The 24,783-nt window shown below is 33.7% G+C and overlaps 4 protein-coding genes across 6 annotated transcripts; 3 read left to right on the top strand and 1 right to left on the bottom strand.

The window, feature by feature from the left end:
* The first annotated feature begins 6,446 nt into the window (after nt 1-6,446).
* On the top strand, nt 6,447-10,928 carry LOC122584201 (PHD finger protein ING2). The gene is made up of 7 exons (XM_043756422.1): nt 6,447-6,593; nt 6,705-6,776; nt 7,928-8,118; nt 8,691-8,754; nt 9,368-9,621; nt 9,760-9,798; nt 10,395-10,928. The coding sequence occupies exons 1-7, from the start codon at nt 6,548-6,550 to the stop codon at nt 10,497-10,499; spliced, it is 771 nt and encodes a 256-aa protein (XP_043612357.1). The 5' UTR covers nt 6,447-6,547; the 3' UTR covers nt 10,500-10,928.
* Nucleotides 10,929-11,772: 844 nt separating this feature from the next.
* On the top strand, nt 11,773-15,510 carry LOC122584204 (protein SINE1-like). Of its 3 annotated transcripts, none has more exons than XM_043756425.1 (3): nt 11,773-11,940; nt 12,693-14,047; nt 14,960-15,510. In XM_043756425.1, the coding sequence occupies exons 2-3, from the start codon at nt 12,722-12,724 to the stop codon at nt 15,398-15,400; spliced, it is 1,767 nt and encodes a 588-aa protein (XP_043612360.1). In that variant the 5' UTR covers nt 11,773-11,940; nt 12,693-12,721; the 3' UTR covers nt 15,401-15,510. The 3 variants fall into 3 exon arrangements, with proteins under 3 accessions (XP_043612360.1, XP_043612361.1, XP_043612359.1); XM_043756426.1 differs by having other exon boundaries at nt 11,773-11,949; nt 15,035-15,510; XM_043756424.1 differs by having other exon boundaries at nt 11,773-11,949.
* LOC122584205 (ADP-glucose phosphorylase) lies at nt 15,503-19,012 on the bottom strand. Its single transcript, XM_043756427.1, has 3 exons — nt 18,485-19,012; nt 16,060-16,350; nt 15,503-15,894 (listed from the first exon to the last, which is right to left on the bottom strand). The coding sequence occupies exons 1-3, from the start codon at nt 18,962-18,964 to the stop codon at nt 15,628-15,630; spliced, it is 1,038 nt and encodes a 345-aa protein (XP_043612362.1). The 5' UTR covers nt 18,965-19,012; the 3' UTR covers nt 15,503-15,627.
* A 2,543-nt stretch (nt 19,013-21,555) lies between these two features.
* Nucleotides 21,556-24,717, top strand: LOC122584200 (casein kinase 1-like protein HD16). Its single transcript, XM_043756421.1, has 12 exons — nt 21,556-21,895; nt 22,251-22,689; nt 22,826-22,951; nt 23,035-23,108; nt 23,189-23,258; nt 23,370-23,425; nt 23,504-23,575; nt 23,679-23,773; nt 23,906-23,972; nt 24,052-24,181; nt 24,279-24,497; nt 24,583-24,717. The coding sequence occupies exons 2-12, from the start codon at nt 22,318-22,320 to the stop codon at nt 24,715-24,717; spliced, it is 1,416 nt and encodes a 471-aa protein (XP_043612356.1). The 5' UTR covers nt 21,556-21,895; nt 22,251-22,317.
* Nucleotides 24,718-24,783: the final 66 nt, after the last annotated feature.

Raw genomic sequence — 24,783 nt, 5'->3', positions numbered from 1 at the left:
ATTTTCAAATTGAAGGAACAAATCCTATATTGACTACACGTGTTAGTCATCATATTTCACGACGCTTTCTGAAAATAGTCCTTTATGTACCCCTTTATACAGGTGAGTTAGAACTATATCTAGTAAGTGCGATTCATATATGCTGACCTACTTGTGTCTCAAGTCAAAGGATCAATAAAAGTAACCATTTACGAATTTCACTTAATGACGACGATCCATAAAGTGATAATTCGTTAGTGGGGTAGTCCGATATGCATCCGCTATGGATATCATGTGAGTTTGGTGGGATCCATCCATTACATATTCCAAGAATATAACCAATCACTCACATTTGTCTTCGTTTAATTATATTCCCATATAATTAATCGACAATGGACAATTTAGAATATTCAATAATATATAAGATATTAAATGAAATATTCAAGGATTAATCATGCAAATATAGGACACAATTTAATATTGAATGAAATCAAACATATCAAGTACTTTATTTCATTATGGAAAATATAAATTGTTTAACATCCCTTATCCAAACACTGAAACAACAGATTTACATGAAATAACTAGCTAATTTAAGTCCTATGCCATCGGCATGCCTTTCAACCTTGGGCCTAGACAAAGCTTTCGTGAAAGGATCAGCTAAGTTAAAATCTGTGCGAACTTTGAGTAGATTGATCTCTCCTAGTTCGATTTGCTCTCGAACATAGTGATATCGTCTAGCATAATGTCTGGCACCTTTCTGAACTCCGGGTTCGTTGGCAATGATTAATGCACCGGAATTATCACAGTACAAAACAGTGGGTAATTCATTTGAGGGGATCACGTCGAGCCCGCTAATGAACTTCCTTATCCAGACTGCTTCCATTGCGGCTTCTGAGACGGCAATGTACTCAGACTCTATTGCAGACATGGCGACTGTGGTTTGCTTCTTGCTTTTCCAGTCCACAGCTCCTCAGTTTAAAACGAAGACGAATCTTGATTGAGACTTCGTGTCATCTTTATCAGTTTGAAATTCAGCATCACAGTATCCGATTACTTTGAGCTCTAAGTTTGGATTTCCTCCATACACCAAGAATATATCTTTAGTAGCTCGTAGGTACTTCAGAATATTTTTAACAGCAATCCAATGGCTTTCACCGGGATTCTGTTGATATCGGCTTACGATGTTTTGCGCGAACGCCACATCGGGTCTAGTGCATCTAACCGCATACATAATAGATGCTACAGCCGAAGCATAAGGAATTCTACTCATACGCTCTACCTCACTAGGCGTAGAAGCACCTTGTTTGACAGATAAACTAAGTTTTTCTTGCATAGGTATAGACCTACGCTTAAAGTTCTCCATCTTGAATCGCTTCAAGATCTTATCAATATAAGCACTCTGACTTAGTCCAATTAATCGCCTTGATCTATCTCGATAGATTTTGATTCCAAGAATGAATGCCGCTTCTCCTAAATCTTTCATGGCAAAACACCTTCCAAGATGGGATTTAACATCTTGCAACATTGGGACGTGTTTTCCTATGATTAATATGTCATCGACATACAAGACAAGGAAAGTAACATTACTCCCACTAGCTTTGCGATATACACATGGCTCATCGGGATTTTGAATGAAACCAAACTTTTTGATTTCTTCATCAAACCGTTTATTCCAACTTCTTGATGCTTGCTTTAGTCCATAAATGGACCTTTGAAGCTTGCATACTTTGTTGGGATGTTTCGGATCAATAAAACCTTCCGGTTGATCCATATAGACTTCTTCATTCAAGTAACCATTTAAGAAGGCAGTCTTAACATCCATTTGCCATATCTCAAAGTCATAGAACGCAGCTATGGCCAAGAGAATCCTAATAGCTCTAATGTCCGCGACAGAAGAAAAGGTTTCTTCATAATCAACGCCGAAACGTTGAGTATAACCTTTCGCCACGAGACGAGCTTTATAGGTGTGTACCTTTCCATCCATGTCAGTCTTCTTCTTGAAGATCCACTTACACCCAACAGTCTGAGCATTAGCACCAGATTTGATTGTCTTTCATGGATTTCATTTCCACCTTCGTAGCTTCAAGCCATTTGTCAGATTCCGGATTTGATAATGCAGCTTCGAAATTCGGAGGCTCATCGAGATCTCCAACAACGTCTTCTTCTACCATCAGACATAGTCTTTCGGTAGGACGTTTTGTCCTTTCGGACCTACGAAGTGGAATCGCTTCATTATCATCGACTTGAGGTTCATCACACTGAACATTTCCCCCCCCCCCCCCAAGTTGATGATTGCTAGTATCTTCAGAAGGTGACACATCTTTCTCTTGAATCTCATCAAGTTCTATAATCCTCCCACTCTTTTCTTGAACTAACTTCTTTTCAAAGAACTCAGCATAACGAGCAACACGAATAGTGTTTTTGGCGGGATCATAGAAGTCGTAACCCATCGTTTCCTTAGGGTATCCGACAAAGATGAACTTAGTAGTTCTGGGTTCAAGTTTGTCAGGCGTATCACGCTTCACAAGTGCCTCACATCCCCAGACTCTTAAGTAAGACAAATTAGGGACATCACCATGCCATAATTCGTACGGTGTCTTGTCAACCTTCTTGGTTGGAACCATATTGAGAATGCGTACCGCAGTCTCTAGAGCATAATCCCAAAACGAAAATGGGAGAATTGTATGGGTCATCATCGATCTTACCATTTCTAGCAAGGTTCGATTTCTCCTTTCAGACACTCCATTATGCTGAGGAGTGTATGGAGGAGTAAGCTGTTGGATAATTCCACATGCTTTAAGATAATCCTTAAACTCTTGGCTTAAGTATTCACCACCTCGATCCGAACGAAGAATCTTGATAGATTTACCGAGTTGATTTTTAACTTCATTCTTAAACTCTTTGAATGTTTCAAAGACTTCATGTTTATGTTTAAGCAAGTAAACATAACCATAACGACTGAAATCATCCGTAAAAGTAATGAAGTAGCTAGCTCTTTTTCTTGACACATGTCTAAATGGGCCACAAACATCGATATGAATGAGTCCAAGAAGATCTTTAGCCCTTTCTGGCGTATGCTTAAAGGGTTTTCGTGTCATCTTGCCGGAAACACATGACTCGCATGTATCAAATGATTCGTCATTCAATTTTAAGATCCCTTCACGTTGAAGTCTTTCAATGCGGTTTTTGCCAATGTGTGCAAGACGACAGTGCCAAAGATAGGTAGAGTCCAAGTCAGTCTTGGCTCTTTTGCTAACATTATACATTGAAGTATTTGAAACACAATCGCGAATATCAATTTCATAAATACCATTAAAAGCAATAGCATCAAAATAATGAACATTATTTTTAAAAACTGAAATACCAATATCATTAAAAACATTAATGAATCCGTTGTCTTTCAACAAAGAAACTGAAATAACACCTCTAGTAATAGAAGGTGCATAATGACAATTGTCACACAATTAATTTTACAATTATCTAGCATAATTAACCCTAATGATCAAGATTTCATATCAATATATCTAAGTAAGAATCATGAATGATTTGCATGAAAAATTCATGATTTTAACTTCTTTTTAACAATTAAAAGTAAGGTACAACATATAATTACATACGATTTATCATATAAACATGTAATTAAATCAAAACTTGGATTAGGAACCCTAAAAAAAACTTTTTTTTTTATTTTTCTGGAAAAAATTTTGATCCATATATATATATATATATTAAATAAAACCTTTTTCTTATTAAATAATGTAATTAAATTACAAAACCAATTTAACTATATATATATATATATAATCGAAAATTGGAGATCAAGAACCCTAACCCTCCTTCAAGTTTTGATCTTTTGGTAATCAAAAAACATACATAGTAGGCTCGTGATACCACTGTTGGGTTTTATAACTAATTATCACAACAAATCACAAAGCACGCAACGGAAGACAAGATCTATGTAGTTTAAATAATTAACCAAGGAATAGAATTTGTACCTTATTATGGAGAGATAAGAATAAGGTTTAACTTAACCCCTCTACGATTGCACACTCAACGGTGGAACGTATGTATGCTAGTACTTGATCACGAACAACCCTTTGCTTAAACCCGAAAACCTAGCTAACCCGAAAACCCTTTTTCCTAGCTATGTTAACCGAAAATCAAAACCCTCTTGGGTTTGATATTCGGCCGAGAGAGAGAGAGGAGAAAAAGGAGAGAAAACCCTATGGATTTAATTGTGTGAAAAACCAATTAACATAGGTTTATATTTATAGGTTTAGGAAACTTAATGACCAAGTCTTGGAGGGTTTTTGATACCCTAGTCGACCGGCCCCCTATAGAACAATCTAGAGGAGTTTCCTAATTGTTTCATAATTTCAACTCTTCTCCGTTAAGTCCGTTAATTAAGTACCGTTAACTTTTAACTCTTTTAACGAACCTCCGTTAGATTTTCGTGATCAAATTAATCAATAAATTACATTTAATATATTAATTAATTTATAGTTACATTCACGTTGAGGTGTGACCCCTTAGGCTTAAATACTTTTCGGACATACGTTCATTTTACGTGATCATATTCCAACACTTAATACAATACGAGGTGATTGTCCCCAATGTATTAGTGTACTTTAAGATAAGGCGAGAGATCATCAACGTTGAAAGTTGATGATATGCATTTTCTTCCAACACGTTGTATGGCCCATCGATCGTTTCTACTTAATTTCTAGGCATCAATTTATTTTTCCAAATTTTTAGCCAAAATGGTGTTTATATTAAAAATAATTACCAAAATGGTGTAACTTAAAAAATATATACTATTTAAGTGTTCTAGTTCAAAAAACTTTTCAACTTATGTTATTCTTACTATCTGACTAAAATCCCAATTAACAACCAAACAAAAACCCTATTTTACTATCATCACCATTGATCCTCCATTGATGTTGCTACTCCAATTGAAGCTACTACTCTCATCAAGCTACTACTCCAAAGAGAATGGATACTGATCTCTAAAAAACTTGTTATCAAGGTGTCTTATAATTTTTATATAAGAGAAAAGTGAGTATGGGGCTGTTATGCATCCAACTTGGGTGAAAAACCCCTCACATACCAATATTTTAACATTTTTAATAAATGTTTGGCCCCCTATAATTTTTATGGTTTAAAAAAACTATGTGAGGGGTTTTTCACCCAACTTAGGTGCCTAACAACCTCATATTTTCTTCCCCTTTTATAATACCTTTTTATTATTCTGTTATAAATTGCTAGATAATTAGTTTGATAGGCATTTGTTAAAAATCGAGTTTGATGACTTTGTAACTGATTTAGGAGTGTGCACCATGATTGGATAGATATTTTTGGCAGCTTGGGCTCTAGATTTGATATTTTTTGCGGCTTGGATTCAATGCTCTAGCTTTTCTTTTGGTGAACTCGAGATGGGTGTCATGTGCTTGATCTTGGTAACATGTTTCATCTATTTTAATTTTTGTAAATGTTCCATTTACTTGAATTTGTTCATGTTTACATACATGGTATTGCTTAGTGGTGATAACTTTATATTACTGATTTGAATATGGAATTTTTATGTATGTGGTATCATCTTTATTTTAGATAAGTGTTTATATAGGAAAATATATTGAAAAATATTTTTTAAAATTATCACAGTTAACCATACAAAATCACCAGGGGGGAAAAAGAGTCTTCTTGCGATTGGGTTGAGGGGGGGGGGGGATAACTTTAGGAATTTCCCTCGTTACCAATTCTCTTTATATATCTAGTTTCCGTTTCTAAAATTAACTTATTTAATTATTTTAATCCATATATTCTTAATTTTAATTATGAAATTACAACGATGTGTTTCATGAAATATACTTATACACCTTAACAACGAGATTAAAGTTCAATCCTTAACAATGAAACAACTTAGTATTATTTGGTGTAAATAATATATAATATTTATCGTTAAAATAAAAACATGTTTTTTCAAGACACAATCTTATATATTTTATAAAGAGTGTCGCATTGTATCTTTTAGTCAATATCAAAATTCACAAAATCACAACATTGAATTTGTTAAACTGATTTTTTATGAGAACTGATTAATCTTCTAAATTAAATAGCCTAAACATTCTTATATAAGTATAAGACAATGACAAAGTGGTAAAAATTAAGAGATACAATTAAGAAAGAAAACTGATGAAATCCATGTATCACAATCTTATGGTTTTAGAAGAAATTTTAGGCTAAACTTTAAAAGATTATATTATTTTCTATTTTTTTTTTTCTCAATGTATTGAAAGCAAAAACGACATCATTTGGTACTTTTTCTTCGAAAAATAATTTATATTTTAAAAAAATTAGTCTAAAAATTCTCTTAATAACTTTATATGGATAGTAATAATTTTTTTTTTATATATATAATCTCATCCCTATGTAGTTTTTTAACATGCCCTTCTCTAAAAGTTTGAAGGATTTTTGGCTATATATTTTTCCTTTCCCCCTTGAAAATAAACAAATCAAAAGGTTACTTATATGAAACCCTAGATATATAAAATTACCCGCGCTGTCCATGGCGATCGCAAGAACTGGTGTCTTTGTTGATGATTACTTGGAGTGTAAGCTTGTTTCTTTCATATCATTATTTGTATTCATTAATTAATTGGATATTTTTATTAAAAAAATCTAATTTAATTGCGTTTTTATCTGTGTGTCTGAAATATATATAGATGCGAGCACATTGCCAGCTGAGTTGCAGAGGCTTCTCAACACCATCAGAGAACTTGATGAACGTTCCCAATGTATCTATCTATATCTATCTATCATCATCTATATTGCAATATATATATATATATATATACATGATACTATGCTTGTTATACACTATATGTATATATGTTTGAGTGTGTGTGAAATGAAGGACTTTTAGGCATTTTGGAAATAGGCATCATATTGATTGAAATGCTGTAAAGTATACGTTGAATTTGACGGGGGATCAAAATGTTTTCAACTGTGTAGGTCTTGCTATTGTCTATGTCTAACTGTCTGTTAAGTGTATTTAACTTTTATTTTTGTATGTTTAATGTATCTGAGTTCTTATAACTTGTAAAAAGCTGATGTGGCGCTGGTTTTGGTGGCATGGCAACTTATATGGTTGCCATGTCGGCGAACAAGAATAGTTACCTGATAACGAGGTAACCAGGTATATACTAAAGAAATAAATTGAAAGCTTGACAAATGATAGATGGTTTGAAAGTTGGACACCAATGATATAAACAAAGGTATAAAATTGGATGCATTTTGGTGCACTGGTCCAAAGAGAAAACACTCGTAAAAGGTTAAGACAAATGAAAGATTACGTTGTTATCTTACACAAACAATAGGGCCGAATACTATGCAAAACAGAAATAAGAGAAGGGAGATTGATTGATAGCTATGGTGTTGTTCAATGATAGGGTTAAATCTTAAATCTCTGTGTTGTCAGCTGAAACGATGATGTATTGTGTAATTTTGTACCAGACACGATGCAAGTCATATAGGTTAAACTTTTCATCAGGTTTGATGACATACTCAGGTGTTATGTTCAGTCCCTGTGCAAATTAGTAGTAGTCTCTTTGTCTATGTATGAATGTTTTTATCTGCATACATTTAGACTTCAGTTCAGTGAGACAACCTATAAGTAAGTTGTGATATTTTGAAACCAAAGATGTAAATATGTACTGTTGACTTTATACGCAATGATGCTTTTCCAAGTATATCATGCTAGTTAGGTAATCAAGCTTTGGTCGTTGAATGTTAGTGTGGTAGTCAAACATTTACGACTATTATAGTTGGAATTAGAAATATAGTATGTATCCTGCTCACAAAACTACTCTAAAATTATTTTTGTTTAGAAAGGAATCGATTAGCAACTGTTAAATAAGTTCATCAAGGTTCGTTTTTTGTGTTTAAGCCATGATTAATCAAACAAGGCAGCAAACGAAGAACTGCTTGGATATGGCTTCTCAAAACTTCAATAGAAACAACCATGATGACGGTGACTTGGCTTTTGAGAAAATGAAGAAAGAGATTGAAGGGAATCAAGATAATGCTTTAAGCTTATGTACTGAGAAGGTCCTTTTGGCACGACAAGCCTACGATCTTGTGAGTTTGGTTATTTCTTTTTTACTTTCTTTGTTTATGAAATGACAACCAAACCAATTTGTTGATTAGTATAACTTTTGCCTTATGCATGTGCGAAAGATTGAAGAAAAGGGGTGAGGATACATGTCATTTCGTTTTTCTTGATAGTTTAAGTTATTGTGGTCAGTTGGTCACACAAACAAAAATGATAACCATGATAGTTTCATATGATTAAAAGTGTGCTTATTATTTAACATATAAACGATGATTCTAGTTTTTTGTTAATAGTTGTTTCTGGTTTCATCTAGATGTATATTTTACATAACACTTTAAATACACCTCTAATTTTTAGTTGCCAAATCCTTGTGTGCATTTCCGATATAAATAATGATCTTATGCTTTTAGAATCATGAAATTGTTCCTCTGCTTCAACTTAGCAAAAATGCAGATAAGAATGTTGATTTGGGAAAATTATGTTCTCTTTGTTTTGCTTTTCAATGGAAAAAATGTTTGCTGTGTTCTATTTGTTAGATTTTATGTGTTACCATTTTGTATTTCCTGGAGTTTATTGTCTTATTCTTATCTACTTTCAGATAGACAGTCATGTAAAGCGTCTAGATGAAGATTTGCACAACTTTGCTGAGGATTTAAAACAAGGTTTTAATCGCATTTAATTTTCCTTACTCCAGTTCCTCAAATAATATGATGCTCATTGCCCGAGTTGAGATACACTTTAATGATAAAATGTTCGACTAATAATCGAATTTCTAAACTTTGAACTGACCTATGTGAAGAGCAACCCAAAGTAAGCTTGTGGATCTAGATTGAAGTTACTAGTCTCAAGTAACAGTTAGTGGTAGCCAAACAAGTAAATTGGGATTTTTGATCTAACTAAAAGGAAACTACCTGGTTTTTAGGTACAAATTTAAAAGAAATCTAGTAAGCTTCACTCCCTACACTTCAGACCTTAAACCTAAGTCCTGATAAACAGTTTTTCACTTGTAGCATTTATGGAACTTGTAATGTTACATGCAGCTAATAAAAAATAAAATCGCGGCTTAAAGCAGTTTTAAAGAGTTTTAGCTTAGTTTCTATGTTATCCCACTTATTTAGAAATGAAACTTTTGCTTGTTGATTTTGGCTTCAGGTATATCTAAACCTTGTGTAAGGTTTATATTAGAGTAAGAAATAATGATTTTTTTGGGAATAAGTTCCAAAATATATCTGGTATAGCTATTTGCTAACTTGTTGATGGAAACAAAATTTGCAGAGGGTAAATTACCAGCTGATGAACCGGCAATACTTCCCCCGTTACCTTTAATTCCTAAGTTGGAAAAGCGGAAACTACCGTATATAGTACCTCATTCTAAGAAGCTCGAGTACAGGGACAGGGAGTGGGACCACAGGGATAGGGATTTTGAGCTTATGCCTCCACCCGGTGGATTTAAAAGGGATTATGTGCCCCCCTTGGAAATTGAGCAACCAATTGATCCAAATGAACCCACCTATTGCGTCTGTCATCAGGTTCGGAAGTATATTCAACCGTTGCCAGCTGTAAATAATTTTTTTGGGTAAAACTGTAAAAGGGATTACCCTGGTTAGACTCATTTGTAAATAAATTAAAATATGCATGTTAATAAATCATATTTCTCTGCTCTTTAGGTTTCCTTTGGTGATATGATTGCATGTGACAATGAGAATGTAAGTTGCTGATACTTCTTCCATATTTTCTTTTTTTATGGTCAAACTTTATTGACTAAATTTATCAGTTAACATTATTAGGGTGACAAACTGAGTGGGTTAGGGAGGATGGGTAATGTTTCCAAACTGGTTTGGGTCTAAATGTGTAGGTGTTGGGTTTGAAGCGGGTCAATTAACGCGAAAGACTTTCTATTTAAATTTCTTTTGAATCTTTCGTGAGTAGTTGTTGGGGGCTATCCAGAAGTATCTATTTGACCCTATATACCCGGGTAAAATAAATTTTTGGTCGGGATACTTACACCAATTTATTTAGCCCATTGTATGTACCTCATTTATTTAACTAAACTTTTACAACTAGTCCAAACACAAATGAAGTAATGAACCGACCAGTTCCTTGCGAATATGAGCCAAAAAAAAGGTGGGATTTTAGTCAGATAAAAGGGCCAAACAAATGGAGGAATAGTGTGTAAATAAATTGCTTTTAAGTACAAGACTACAAGGGTCAGCAACATATGATATACTTATATTACTACTTTTGTTCATCATTTGATGATTTGGTAGAATGAAGTATTAATAGAGCGTTTTGGTGTTGACAGTGTCAAGGTGGAGAGTGGTTTCATTACTCATGTGTTGGGCTCACCCCAGAAACAAGGTTCAAGGGGAAGTGGTATTGTCCAACTTGCAGACAACTACCACTCTAAGAAGAGAATTTGCGGTTTGTATATGTGTTGTATAACAACCATATTATCTGCAATTTTTTCTATCTACTTTCAAAAGAGTCGTGCCTTGGTATTGTTTGAAAGGAAATTCAGGTTTTGGAACCATAGGATTAATGATCACCTTTGTTTTTTTGGGTTGTGACGTTTTCAACATCATTGTATTTGGCTTTGCATTTGTAAAGAAAATGCATAACCGCAAATTCGTTATGAAATAACAGACATAGGTATATCAAAAATCTGCAGACAGTGTTTAGTAATTTTGCAACAAAGATGGTTAGCTGATAGAGGAAAACCATGTGATGGCTCAATAGTAGATGGTTACTCTGATATTTAAGGTTTCGACCCTGATATCTCTTATGAGAAAATACTTGTATTCAATGGCATTTAAGCATTGATTGAAATTCCAAATTCCAGAATGTATTCCATTAATAACAAACCAAAATGATGCTATAAAAAGTTAATGTCATTGATATCCATAGTAGCATTGTTTTTGAATGACAAGTAACCAAAAATATAAATGTAAATCTTTGTCAGAGAATGTCAGATAAATAACAAAGAAAATATAATTCTGATTTGTATTTTATGTATTACATAAGTATTATTTTCTGGATCGAGAAGTGATAATTGTACCACAATCATTGATTGATTCTCTACACATATGCCTCACTAGCTTGTACAATGTGTTTTAAAAGTTATACTGTATGGTAAAAAAATCAATATTTGTGGTACGAATATCACTTCCCATTCCATATTCGGATTGGATGTCTGTCTACAAGATTGAATTTTTAAAAACAGGATAGCGGAAATATTCCAAATAATGGTCCTAATTAATATGACCCAATTAAAAATAGGGAAATGATAAATGCAGCCTAAGGGCTGTATATAACTTACATAAAAAACTTACACTTTTCATATTAAAAGTTCACCCTTAAATTTTCGGAATTTTATGGTAAATGTATAAATAATTTATGCACCTTAGATACAGTCATGTATTTAGCAAACCCCAAATAGAAAAATAATCACATTCAATCAGATATTAATCGGGTAAAATGAAAATCCATCAGATCGGAAATTGATTTACAACAATAAACAAAATAATACGAGTAATAATAAAATCATATTCATTATGAGTAGGGGCATTGTTGGAAAATACAAAAAGTAAACTATTAAAAAAACAAAGATTTGAATTCAGATGAAAACCCTATTAAAAAAAGAAAAAAGGGGGAAAAATACTCAAATTTCAAAATAAAAACACTACTCACATTACTACATTTCCACCGAATATCTCTGTTGTCCAAATTCCAATTAAATTCAACCCTTCATTCTTGATTCTTATTTCTTTAACAAAAAAACAAAAGCTTCTTCAATTTCTTGATCAATTTCATGGAAGATTAAGGCCAAATTACTGCTAAAAATTTTGTGGGTCAAACAGGTATTGATTCTTTTTCAATAAAGTTTGAATCTTGTTAATGAATTTGGAACTTTTTATTATCAATTTGCTTATCTGTGTTTAAATCTTGAAATGCCCACAAAAGATTTGGGATTTTTAGATCTATTTTGCTCCAAAGTTTGATACTTTAGTCCTTTTTAATATTTTTAAAGAACCCATTTTTGAGTTCAATTCAATTCATGGACTAAATGGGTTATAGCATAGAGTGAAATATTACTTGGTGTGTTGATATTTACTGTTGTAAACAAAGTAAAAAAAAAAAAAAACCAATTCATGGTTTGGAGATTTCTTGAAATTATTGGTGTTTGTTTTTTTGTTCAGATAATAGTGATTTGAGCCAGGTGAGAAAAGTTTACAAAGTACATTAATTGTGTGTGAAATTTGTAATTTGGTAAATAAAAGCTCTAAACACATGAACTAACTATAGATGTTTGTTAACAAGTGAAAAGTTTATGACCATCAATGGTAGATTTGAATTATAAGAAGTATCATCTCTTTCGTGTTGCTATTGTTGAATGTGTGTAGGTTTATTCGTTCAATACTTAATAAAAAGGTTTAGTTTTCTTTACAAAGTTTTGGAAAATTTTAAAAGAAATAACTAATTGGATAGAAGATGTTTTTGAGGAAATTCAGACCATTGTTTAATCATTTTGCTTTTGTTTTTTACATATGTAATGGTATGTTTTATATGTTGGTATTTATATGCTGGATTGGATTCAATGCAGTGTGGTTTCTGTGATAGTTTTATAGAAAGATGAGAAGAAATTTGACCCCGGTGGTTAGACGTGAATTAGAAAATCTTGATAAGGATGCAGAAAGTAGGAAGTCAGCAATGAAAGCGTTGAAGGGCTATGTAAAGGATTTGGATTCAAAGGCAATTCCCATCTTTCTTGCTCAGGTTTCTGAGACTAAAGAAACTGGATTAACATCTGGCGAATACACAATATCACTTTATGAAGTTCTTGCACGTGTTCATGGGACTAAAATCGTTCCTCAAATTGATAATATCATGATGACTATCATCAAGACTTTGAATTCTAGCGCAGGCTCGTTTGCTCTTCATCAGGCATGCTCAAAGGTTGTACCTGCCGTTGCAAGATATGGGATGGATCCCACGACACCTGATGTCAAGAAAAGGGAAATTATCTACTCTTTGTGTAAGCCTCTTTCGGATTCTCTTTTAGCTAGCCAAGAGAATTTATCTTCTGGTGCTGCTCTTTGTTTAAGAGCTCTTGTGGAATCAGATAATTGGCGATTTGCTTCTAGTGAAATGGTGAATGAGGTTTGTCAAAGGGCAGCTGCGGCTTTGGAGAAGCCTATGCAGGCTAATTCACATATGGATTTAGTCAAGGCTTTAGCTAAACATAATGGTTTAATTGTAGAAGATTATGCAAGATTGTTGATTAGGTCTGGTGTCGGGATCTTGAACATGGGTGTTGCTGAGGGAAATTCTCAGAAACGACTGTCGGCTATTCAAATGGTGAACTATTTGATGAGGAGTTTGGACTACAAGAGTATAATGTCTGAATTAACCTTTGTGATTGGAGAAATGGAAAAGTGTCTAAATGATCAAATGGCGTATGTTAAAGGGGCGGCTTTTGAAGCAATACAGACTGCTAAAAGACTCTTGATCCAGAAAGGATCTAGACATGAGCATAGAAGAGATTTGTCACCCGTTACTGGATCACCTCGATCAGTAACTATGGAATCTTATGGTGACTACAATTCTATTTCATATTCACCATTTTCAGTTAGTTTTGCATCTGGAGATAGTGATTCTGATAAAAGAAGTTTTAATCGAAAATTCTGGAGCAATGTGGATGTGTCTCTGAAAGATGGACTATTTTCCGGAGGGATGGATACTCCTAGAAGTGTCATTGAAAGCTCTGAGACCCAAGGTGATTATGAAGACGAGTTTTCAGGATTCTTGCATAGAAGCCTGACTAATAACTCAAGAAGCCCTTCTGGAAGTGTCATAGAAAGCTCCAAGACTCAAGGAGATTATGAAGACGGGTTTTTAGGTTTCTCACAGGAAAGCCCAACTAATGGCTACTCAAGAAATGCTACTCCTAGTCCTCAGGTAAGTCTAACATACCTGCTTTCATTAAGATTAGAGCTGGCAATTTCCGACACGGACCTGTTAGCACGACACGACACGACCTGGTTTTTTCGTGTTTCGTGTTTGGCCTTAACGTGTTTCGTGTCTTAACAGGTCCGGACCTGTTAAGACTTATTCGTGTTTTAACAGGTCCGGACCTGTTAAGACACGATATGACACGATAAGACAAGTAGTATATATATGGACATGTTAAAGACACGTTAAAGACCTGTTAAAGACACGTTAAAGACATGTTAAAGACATGTTAAGGACACGTTAAGACACGATAAGATATGTTATCAGGTCCCTTAACAGGTTCCTTATTGTGTAACTTTTAACAAGTCTCTTAACAGGTCTCTTAACAGGTCCCTTATCGTGTAACCTGTTAAAAATCGTGTCGTGTTCATGTTTGGAAAAACTGACACGATTAGCTATCGTGTCGTGTTCGTGTCTTATCGTGTCGTGTCGGACACGATATGCCAGCTCTAATTAAGGTCTTTGAACCATATAGGTGGTGTTATACACAAGTTGGACAGTTTGGGTAACAAGTTTGTCTTTTTTATGGTGCGAGTCATGGCGAGTCTGGATTTGGTTGGGTATCCAAAAGACTTCTTGTCTAAGGTTAAAAGTTTTAAAGAACAGTTAGTGTCCCGGTTAAAAAACTATGTTCATTTAAGTGCAACATAGTTTTCTAATTAAAATGATTATCATGTTTAGACATATTATGCATTACAAATATACTTTGGGTAACTATTGACCCATTTGATGTGTTTCTTTGTTTAGGTATTTTAGTTTATTTTACCCATTTGTTTCGTTGGATATAACACAACCAATAAATGGGTCGAGATGGCCACCTTTATTAACCAATATACTCAATGCCGATTTTTGTTTCAGAGATCAAGATCTTACGTTAATGTTGACAACATGGACCTTTTCACGACTCCTAGAAAACTAATTAAATCTCTTCAGGTTCGAAATGATGACAGCTCAGAAAACGAAAGCAGAAGATTCAGTAGTCCTGCATCTAGCAAATTCAACTGGAGCCTTGATTCAAATAATGATCTAAACCGTGTCTATAGCGACCTCAATGAGAGCTACACTAATAAAGAACAGCTTAATGGCACCACAGAATCCGTCTCGTCAACTGAAGACATCCCATTAAGTAAGAACAATAATTCTCAGCTTTCTCAAGAACTTGCTCCTGTAGCCAAGGCAAAATATCAGATACCGACAGCTATTAGCATTGCCTCTGGGTTATTTGTTCTGTTCATTGCGGTTGTTTGTTTTTTGTGGGTACGAGCTTCCGATGAAGGTTACAACCTTGTACCCACCTGATTTTTGATCATCGAACATAAATGATATTGTTTTATGTTTGTGGTACAATAACTGATGCATGTTCTGTAAAAGGAGTTTGTTGTAGCATATTGAAATTTCATCTGTCTCAATTTTTCTTTTTTATTATGATAAGCATAATGCTTTTAGTTACAAATAGTCAAATACAAGCTATGAAATGTTAAACAGTTGTTCTCTTTAAATACAAGTAACATGAAACTACTATAGTTTTAACCCTTCTTTGGAACCTCTACCTCCCGAAGGAGTTTTGCAGCATCCTCTGGAAATACGGGGTTTATGTAGCACCCTGTTCCCATTTCAAATCCACCAACTGTTGATAACTGAGGTACAATTTGTATATACCAATGAGCGTAAGGTAATTGCAAGGAAGTGACCCGAAGAGGAGATGTATGAATCATCAAGTTATATGGTGGGTCATTCAACTGCAAGGATAACTTTTGAAGAGTAAGTTTCAGTAGTCCCCCAAGATCCATAGCCTGCAATTTATAAGCCAGAAAAATTATTCAGTGATGAATTTTCAAATCCACCAACCTGTACCAGCAGTTGTCCGCTTTGGTATGTTACCCGGACCACATATTTTGACACCTCCAGGCTCTAGCATTCATAAAAGTTATCTGATAAAAACATAACGAATCAAGTACCTTATCTTCATGAATTTCATGGTAGTGAGAGGAATGATAGAGAGGAACAATCCATGTCTCAAAAGCAAAACTTGAAGCAAATGGGGCGATGGACATGAAATGGGTCGATTTATCAATTAATAAATTGTCTGCCTGAATGTCACAAAGAATACACTTTCCTGTCTGATGATGGTACATTTTCATGCTGTCGAGACGAGTAGAGGTAGTGGTCGGAATAACCGGGAGAGCTAAAATTTGACTGTGTGAATGACTCATTGAAGCCCCAGCTGAGGCACCGTAGTTTTTGAAAACCTTCATAACACATAATAAGACAAATTATATGAATGTATACGGAAACAAAGAAGTGATAAATAAAGAGATCTAAACGGGCAGAAAAGAGTCAAAGACTGATGGTTTCTTCATAAGATAGGATTTCAACTGTCCAAGTAATAACATATTTCATATTTTATATTCATAACAGTTATAAAACAATTTGGCTGAAACAAGGTCCACCGGTTTAACAACTAAAATTGCAGACAATGATACAAAGTGTGCAGAACATACTAAATTTTTTTAAAAACTTGTTATCATTATTCTAACATATTTCCCAAACAAAATTTAGCATACTCGCACTATTTATGTAGCAAAAAAAGGACAAGAACTTGTTGGCGTGAACCTTTAAGACAAGGTGTGAATAGTTAGTTGAATCACAAGGTGTGCATCAGTGAGCAAATCTCATCTCCATAAGTGACAATCAAATGAAGTTTCCCGCTTCAACGGAAACAAAATCTAGGGTTTTGACTCCATATTATTAGTTGGCCTACGTGTTTAGCTTACATCCATTAGGTTAGGATAAAAGAAACCCTTTCATTCTTCCTTTCTAGACAGGAAAGGATAGTATGATACAATATATGGTGGTAAAGGTTTTCTATGTAAAAGGAATTCATAAAGCTATTTCATATTTTGTAGATATGATACAAAAGAAACCCAGTTACAAAACAAAACAAAAAACATATCTGAACAAACAGCAAGGATATCGAGTGACTTAACCAGAAACAGGAAATATAATACTTCTGTATCGAACACGTCTCTCACTGCTATCTATAAAGGTTAGGCACGCCTCTAAATAACCTAACCTATCTAAACTTCAAAATATCAATGTGTTCACAAGCTTAATAGGATAAATTGAAAACAGATAAAATTGCAATAAACCTTCCGACAATTCTTTCCATTAAGAGGCAATCAAATAGCCCCAATTCTTAATCAAACCAAAGATATACCGAATGATTCATTACACAATTTAGATTTTCCAAACAATATAGTTTCTAGGAGTCAATCCAAAATTATGTCTTTCGCTTGTTCTACCATTCATGCTAGATAAATATTGATATAACTTACTCCCAGTTTCAAATTTGAATCTATAATCACATAAACAATAGTCAAGCAATGCATCCTATAACAATTGTATGTTTTCTATTTGCAAGGCAAAGAAAGACCCTATTACCATTATAAGCAAGTATCATTCTATAACAGGTAAAACGGTGACACAACTTCACACTATTTTAACTATTTGTTATAACATCTGAGACAAAACATGTAAGTGTTTGACGCATACAGCTCGTAACCATGCTCCTTAGTCCTTACATGCAGGAATCCAGAAAGTGGGCAAGCGACACCTGAGGTGGCGTGACCCTCATGGTGCAAAGGCCTTGGTGAGGGGGAACTATACCATTTTTATATGAATAGTGATATAACTTCCATTTTTATTCACATATAATACTTTCAGTATTCATGCTGAATGAATACTGATATAACTTTCATTTTTATTCACATCATCCGTCCACATATATATAACAACGGAAGACAAAACAAGTAAACAACTAGTGTTAATAACTAGCGTTTGCAGTCCTTTAAAGGCATGATAACATTTTGAGTGGTGATCTGTACACCACTAGCTTTAACCATACACCACCAAATATGCTTTAAGGTGATATTTTGGTGGTGTACGCCTAAAGACTAGTGGTATACGGATCATTACCCATTTTGGCCCACATTGTCAAAAAATATATTTTACATAATCTTTTTATATACAATGAAACAACTATATTAACAACAAAAATCTTCTAAAACACAAATGTAAGGTGCAAAAGTGTAACTAACCCTATACAAAATTATAAAAACTTGTAACAAAACACTACACTTTGTAGCCAATAACTTAAACTTGCTAGCCAAAATGTACCACAAATTCTAAACAAATATAAATAAAAAAGAACTTCGCAAATAAAATCCCTATCCCCATGCATTATGGTTAATCTTTGTGGCGTACCCAGGTCCGAATGCTACCAGGTTTGTAAAACGATAAACCAGCTAGGTGCATTTTAGAGAAATCTAAAATTTTACACTACTTATAAAGTATATATGTTAGAATTAGCTAACAAAAGAATACCTGCACATAGCTAATCGAGTCAACATCAAAAAGCTGTAAAAGCCTCTTCTTATAAGCAAGTAAAACACCTCCAACCCCCTCTTCCGATAAATCCGGCAAGTGAACCGAATGAACCGGCGACTCAATCACAACATCATGAAACCCGAACCCGGTTCGAATAAAATTTCCTTCTTTCATCTGATCACAATCATCAGCTTTAGCTTCAATGTCTCTACTAAGTGCGGGATACAAATTCTCAATCACACGTACTTTCCAATCAGAAGAAGAATCTTCCGGTGACCGGAATATTTCTGGGGCACATTGGTGTTCATTTCCTGCACAAAATGGACACGTGGCGTTATTGGAGCTTGACCCGTTTGATGATTCGGGTTTGGATTTTGATTTGAAGTCTGATGGTCTGCGAGATCGTGCGGGAGACAAAATCACGAACCGGTTGTTTATTGTGTCTTTTCTGATTTCGGGGTTTTGTTTTGTTGTCATTGATTGATTGATGTGCGTTGTGTGTGTGTTATTTTTTTCGTTTTTGTCAGTTTAACGCTGTGTTTTAAAATCCAAAAAATTAAAATAAAATAAATTTTGTTTTGATTCCTTTTACTCTTACACACCATCTCCAAATAAAACCATAACTAACGAATTTACCCGGATTTAATTCGGGCGTTTTAATTAAAATTATAAAATATGCATGTAATTTTTGTTATTAATATATTATAAATCGATATGGAAATGATGAATTGAATAACATAATAATTATAAAAAAAAATTTCTTTGTTTGTAATAAAAGATTAAGAACTTTAAATAAGTATTTAGTGAGCTATTTTTAATTAAAATTAATGTAAATTATTTATGAAATCATAATTAAAATAAAGACTTTTTAAGAAAAAATATAGACATGGCACATCACAATTTTTCTAAAAATAATTTTGAAAGACAATTGTCTTTTATTTAGTATAGAGATTTTAACCCTATTAACCATAATTTTAGCGCGGACCCGATTAAGGCAACGTAAACTAAATCCCCTGTCGCGAGCAAATGATTCACACCTTAAAAAAAATCAACTCGTTAAAGTCATTTCTGGTTTACCACAAGCCATTAATTTAACTTTTTGACGTGACGTGTCCTGAGAGTTTTTTTTTTCAATCACCTATGATCACTTATAGTCTAAAATACGTACAAAGTTTTATCATTATATGTAAATTGTATATAAATGGAAAAGGATATAATAGTCATGGTATAACTTGTATTTGATGAAACAAATATAAATGGGTAAATTTGCATATTTAAAAGAAAAAATGGGTATATTTGTTATTTGAAAATTTGATTGGGGATATATGTAATTTTGATTGCATATTTAGGGATATATACAATTATCCTTATCTAGAACATCATAAATTTGTGAAACGATGATACTTCGTATATGATTTTAGTCTTTTATGTGCCACATCCCGCTATAGATACGAGAATTGCATTAAAGATGTATATTGCTCAAAGTAATATATCATGACGCATCATAACATTACATTAAAGATCCAATGATACATTGGTCGGGGAGATATAATCCTAATATGTAAACACATGAACAAGAACAACCCTACGCAATACTCATATAAAGGTACATCATAAGATCCAAAGTACTAGAACATAATGGACACTAACAAGAAAGAGAGCCGAATAACTAAATGTCCAACCTAATTGTCAGGTCACTTGTAAAACAAAACATAAAGTAAAACAGTTGATTGCAAGAGTAGTTGAGTGAGTTCATGAGTTTTTAATGTATAAACTTAAATTTTAAAGAAGTGTTTGATATGAGAGAATAATGAAAAAAAATTGAACGAGTATTTGAAAAAAAAATGAATTCTATTATTTGGTACCAACAAACAATGAATAAAAAAATTTAAATACTAATAAACGTAATACATGTAAATCATCACACAATTTTTGTTTTTATTTATTCTCTTCCATTCTCATCATTTTCTATATTTTATAGAGAATGAAGAGTATGAAAATGATTCCAATTTCCTCATTCTCGTTTCCATTCTTCATGGTAAACAAACAAAATATTTTCATTCTTTTTCTCTTATTTTCATTTCGTCATACCAAACACCCCTTACGAATTTAGAACAAACAACCTTAAACAATACAAATCAATGCAAGACCATCTACGTGCGCGTGTATATACACATACACACTATTATACTTATAAAATGACTTTATAAACGAATATGGATGGATGAAATTGATCATTAGCGGTTATTGATTATTGAATTATAATAAAACTGAGGCATGGAATTTCATAAATTGCATAAATATTTTCATTATGCATGATCCTTTTCAACCAAATAAAAAAGAATTATCTATAATCTATAATAGAAATGTATAAAATTCCACACCCTATGTTTTAAGTTATATAAAACTTGAATACTTAATATGCGAAATGAACTTTTAACCTTACAAATTTTAATCTTAATTAATATATACTTTATATTTAGTCAACTTATTCATCTCTAAAATTAACTCATTTTATTTATTCTTATTTGTATGTAAATAATTATAATTATCAAAATCACAATTACGCCTAACACGACATATACTTATATTTTTTAAAAGAGGATTAACAATGAGTTCTTATACCGCATTTTCAAAACCGCAATGTCGAATTCAAGACCTATTGCTTAAAAGGGAGCACCATAACCAACTTTTTCAATACGGAATTGTTGCTCTTTTTTCTTCTTTAATCTCTATATGCGCTAATTAACTACTTTAAAATGAAAAATAAATAAATAAAAGTTTATTAGAATACTTACCACTCTACATAAAACACTTATGCTCTTTTATTTCACAAATATTGTTATCGATCAATTTATGTTGTGTGGGTACTATATTATCTTTTTTACACAAGTGTTTAGTTTGAAGTTAATATTTTACCTATTGTATTTTATCTCCATCATATGGTTTCATTTTAAATGAAAACATAGATATGTTATAGATTCACTACTGTTTTGTAGGTTTAAAAATGAGTAGTATCTATCATACAAAAAGGAACACATATAGAGACCCATAGCCGCAAAAGAATCACACACAAAAAAAAAAAAAAAAAAAAAGGAAAAAAAGAAAAAAAAAATAATAATAAAAAGAAAAAATACATCCATCTCATCTCATCATCCCCAAACACACAAATTATGTTTTACGTGCTCTCGTCTCGAATCTCTCCCTCATTATAATCTAATCAAATAAAATTGATTAATTTCATCTTCTTCTTCTTTACATAAAAACCCTAACTTTATTCAATAAAATCAATCGCCATTTTTCTAAAATCCATCCAGATAAGGTTTTCATTGAATCGATCCGATTTCCGATCGATTTTTGAGTGCACTTATTGATTAATCCGATCTTCCTGATTTTACTCCTCCCGAGGTACCGATCGATCTTTATTTTTCTAATATCATTTCATTTATTTATGATTTTTCATGTATATATGTATGTATCTGTTTATATCTATTGTTGATTGTTTTTTTGATGTAAAGTATTGATTTTGATTGTGTGTATGTGTGTGTAAATACGAGATGATTGAAAAAGAGTTGTGTAAGTTTAAAATTTTGATGATTTGAAATGTGATTAGTGAGAGAATCTGAATAAATATAGCTACTTTGTATTATGCTAGAATTAGTAGTCTTTTTTTTTAAAGTGTTTTGCTTTTAAGTAAGCAAATTTTATGTATTTTTGGAAAGTTTGAATTTTTTTTGGAATTTTTGTGTGTGTGTGTGTGTAGAGTTGATCAGAAGGAGGTGAATAGTTTTGGGGGGGAAATGAGCTGGATGTAATTTGTATGGGTGACGATGCCACAACTGCGGAGTGGAGCACGTAGATCAAAACGGATTGGAGATCTTCAGCATCCTGCTACGCAGCCTGAAAACGTTGTTGCGCCAAGAGTAACGAGAAGGAAAGCTGGTGGAGGTAGAGGAAGGGGTGGTAATGCTGCTGCAGCTGGTGTAGGGAAAGGGAGGCCAGCTGGTAGAGGTAGAGGTGTTAAGTTGATTGATTTGGACCCGGAACCGCCTTGTGAGGTTGTTCCTAACGTAGCTGCTGTTCGAATTGCTGAACCTGTTGTTGACGTTGTTGCGGAGAAAGATCTTGCTATGGAAGGGGGGAGTGCTGATAGAATAATGGGTGTCGAAGAAGACGGAAATGCGACCCCGGTACCTGATAAGGTATGAATCTTTGTAAATATTAAAGCTTTTGATTGTCAGGCTACAATGCGATATAACTTAATTAGCATTGCTCCTGGTAGCTGACTTGTTACGTATTCTATGACTTGCATCTTATTTGCTTGTTTGTTTGATGCAGGTAACAGTGGGTAGTTCTCCTCTTTATAAGACGGAAAGGAAGTTGGGTAAGGGTGGTTTTGGGCAGGTGTACGTTGGCAGGAGGGTGACAGGTGGGTCCGGTAGAACTGGACCTGATGCAGTTGAGGTATGTTCATGTTAGCATATATTTATGGTTCATGATAACCTATTATTTCTTACTGTAATTTTGTCATTTTACTCTTTTCGCAGGTAGCATTAAAGTTTGAGCACCGCAATAGTAAAGGTTGCAACTATGGCCCTCCGTATGAGTGGCAAGTATACAGGTATGTGGCCTGTGCTACTAATTATGTTCTGGTTAGTGTACTTACATTCTAATTTTTGGACTTTCCTTTTATTGAAAAAGCACATTGAACGGATGTTATGGGATTCCATCGGTTCACTACAAGGGCCGGCTAGGTGATTTTTACATTCTGGTGAGTCTTGTCTGAAAACTTTTCGGGTGGTTACCTTGACATAATTGTTGCCTTTTTTTGTTGGCTTAGTATTCCAGCTGCGTAGCATGACCCAAAATATATTTGTTTCAGGTTATGGACATGCTTGGACCCAGTCTTTGGGATGTTTGGAATAATTTAGGCCAGTCGTAAGACAAGATTCTCGCTTTAATATGCCATTCTAGTTTTAAAATAACTTGTTAGTCGTTAATTAACTTGCATTGCAGGATGTCACCAAATATGGTGGCTTGCATCGCTGTTGAGGCAATATCAATTCTTGAAAAGCTTCACTCTAAGGGGTAAGATACTAAAACTGACTTGTTGAAACATAGTTAATATGTTTAGAGTATAAGTATAAGTGTTTTTTTTCCTGCTTCATGTAATATCTGTCTTATGTTAAAGGTTTGTGCATGGAGACGTGAAACCAGAAAACTTCTTACTTGGTCAACCTGGATCAGCCGATGAGAAGAAGCTATATCTTATTGATCTTGGTTTGGGTATGCTTTCCATTATAGTTACGATACATGTAATGTATTATCATTAAATGCTTAACCTAATTTGTGTTCCTTTTTTGCGTTCTTTTATGAGTTTATAAAGTATCATTAATACATAATAACTCGTTGCTTCAGCATCAAAATGGAAAGAGTCATCATCTAATCAGCATGTGGAATATGATCAACGGCCAGATATATTCAGGTTTGTGTATTCCAAGTCTTTTATTCTATCTCGCTTTAATGAAACGAAGATTTTTTTAATTAATGGGATTTTTTAACAGGGGTACAATAAGATACGCAAGTGTACATGCACATTTAGGTCGTACCGGTAGTAGAAGAGATGACCTGGAGTCATTAGCATACACATTAATATTTCTCATAAAAGGAAGGTTACCCTGGCAAGGTTACCAGGTCTGTTGCTTCTTAATGCTACACGATATTAGCTTTTCATTATCTTTGGAGTCTGTGCTCAATTTTTTAATATTATTTTTGAATTTAAATGTTGCAGGGAGACAACAAAAGTTTTCTTGTTTGTAAGAAGAAAATGGCGACCTCACCTGAGCTTATGTGCTGTTTTTGTCCAGCACCTTTCAAACAATTTCTTGAAGCTGTTACAAATATGAAATTTGACGAGGAGCCAAACTATGCCAAACTTATATCCTTCTTTGATTCCCTAATTGAACCAGTCACATCACTGAGACCAATCAGGATTGACGGGGCTCTCAAGGTTTTTTTTTTACGATAACTTAGTATATACTATATGCTAGGAATATCAGAAACTTACTTCCTGCCACGTGGTTTTGTTTTACTAGGTTGGACAAAAAAGGGGTAGACTGCTTATAAATTTGGAAGAAGATGAACAACCAAAGAAGAAAATACGAGTAGGTACTCCGGCTTCACAATGGGTATCAGTTTACAATGCGAGACGCCCAATGAAGCAAAGGTAGACTTCTTAGCTTTTTCATTACTTATTGATTACTGCGACGTGAAGTTGCAATATAACTTTTAGAACA

Source organism: Erigeron canadensis, unplaced genomic scaffold (assembly GCF_010389155.1).
Source record: "Erigeron canadensis isolate Cc75 unplaced genomic scaffold, C_canadensis_v1 Conyza_canadensis_unscaffolded:108, whole genome shotgun sequence".
Classification (NCBI taxonomy): Eukaryota; Viridiplantae; Streptophyta; class Magnoliopsida; order Asterales; family Asteraceae; genus Erigeron; species Erigeron canadensis.
This window is presented reverse-complemented; position numbering and strand designations above follow the sequence as displayed.

Excerpts from the sequence above, each read along its gene's own strand:
- LOC122584205 (XM_043756427.1), bottom strand. The coding sequence starts at position 18,964 with ATGACAACAAAACAAAACCCCGAAATCAGAAAAGACACAATAAACAAC. Across the intron at positions 16,351-18,484 it reads ACTCGATTAGCTATGTGCAG|GTTTTCAAAAACTACGGTGC; the intron begins GTATTCTTTTGT and ends TGTGTTATGAAG. Across the intron at positions 15,895-16,059 it reads ATGAAATTCATGAAGATAAG|GCTATGGATCTTGGGGGACT; the intron begins GTACTTGATTCG and ends TATAAATTGCAG.
- LOC122584201 (XM_043756422.1), top strand. The coding sequence starts at position 6,548 with ATGGCGATCGCAAGAACTGGTGTCTTTGTTGATGATTACTTGGAGT. Across the intron at positions 8,119-8,690 it reads CACGACAAGCCTACGATCTT|ATAGACAGTCATGTAAAGCG; the intron begins GTGAGTTTGGTT and ends ATCTACTTTCAG. Across the intron at positions 8,755-9,367 it reads TGCTGAGGATTTAAAACAAG|AGGGTAAATTACCAGCTGAT; the intron begins GTTTTAATCGCA and ends CAAAATTTGCAG.
- LOC122584204 (XM_043756425.1), top strand. The coding sequence starts at position 12,722 with ATGAGAAGAAATTTGACCCCGGTGGTTAGACGTGAATTAGAAAATCTT. Across the intron at positions 14,048-14,959 it reads ATGCTACTCCTAGTCCTCAG|AGATCAAGATCTTACGTTAA; the intron begins GTAAGTCTAACA and ends TTTTTGTTTCAG.
- LOC122584200 (XM_043756421.1), top strand. The coding sequence starts at position 22,318 with ATGCCACAACTGCGGAGTGGAGCACGTAGATCAAAACGGATTGGAGAT. Across the intron at positions 22,690-22,825 it reads CGACCCCGGTACCTGATAAG|GTAACAGTGGGTAGTTCTCC; the intron begins GTATGAATCTTT and ends TGTTTGATGCAG. Across the intron at positions 22,952-23,034 it reads CTGGACCTGATGCAGTTGAG|GTAGCATTAAAGTTTGAGCA; the intron begins GTATGTTCATGT and ends CTCTTTTCGCAG.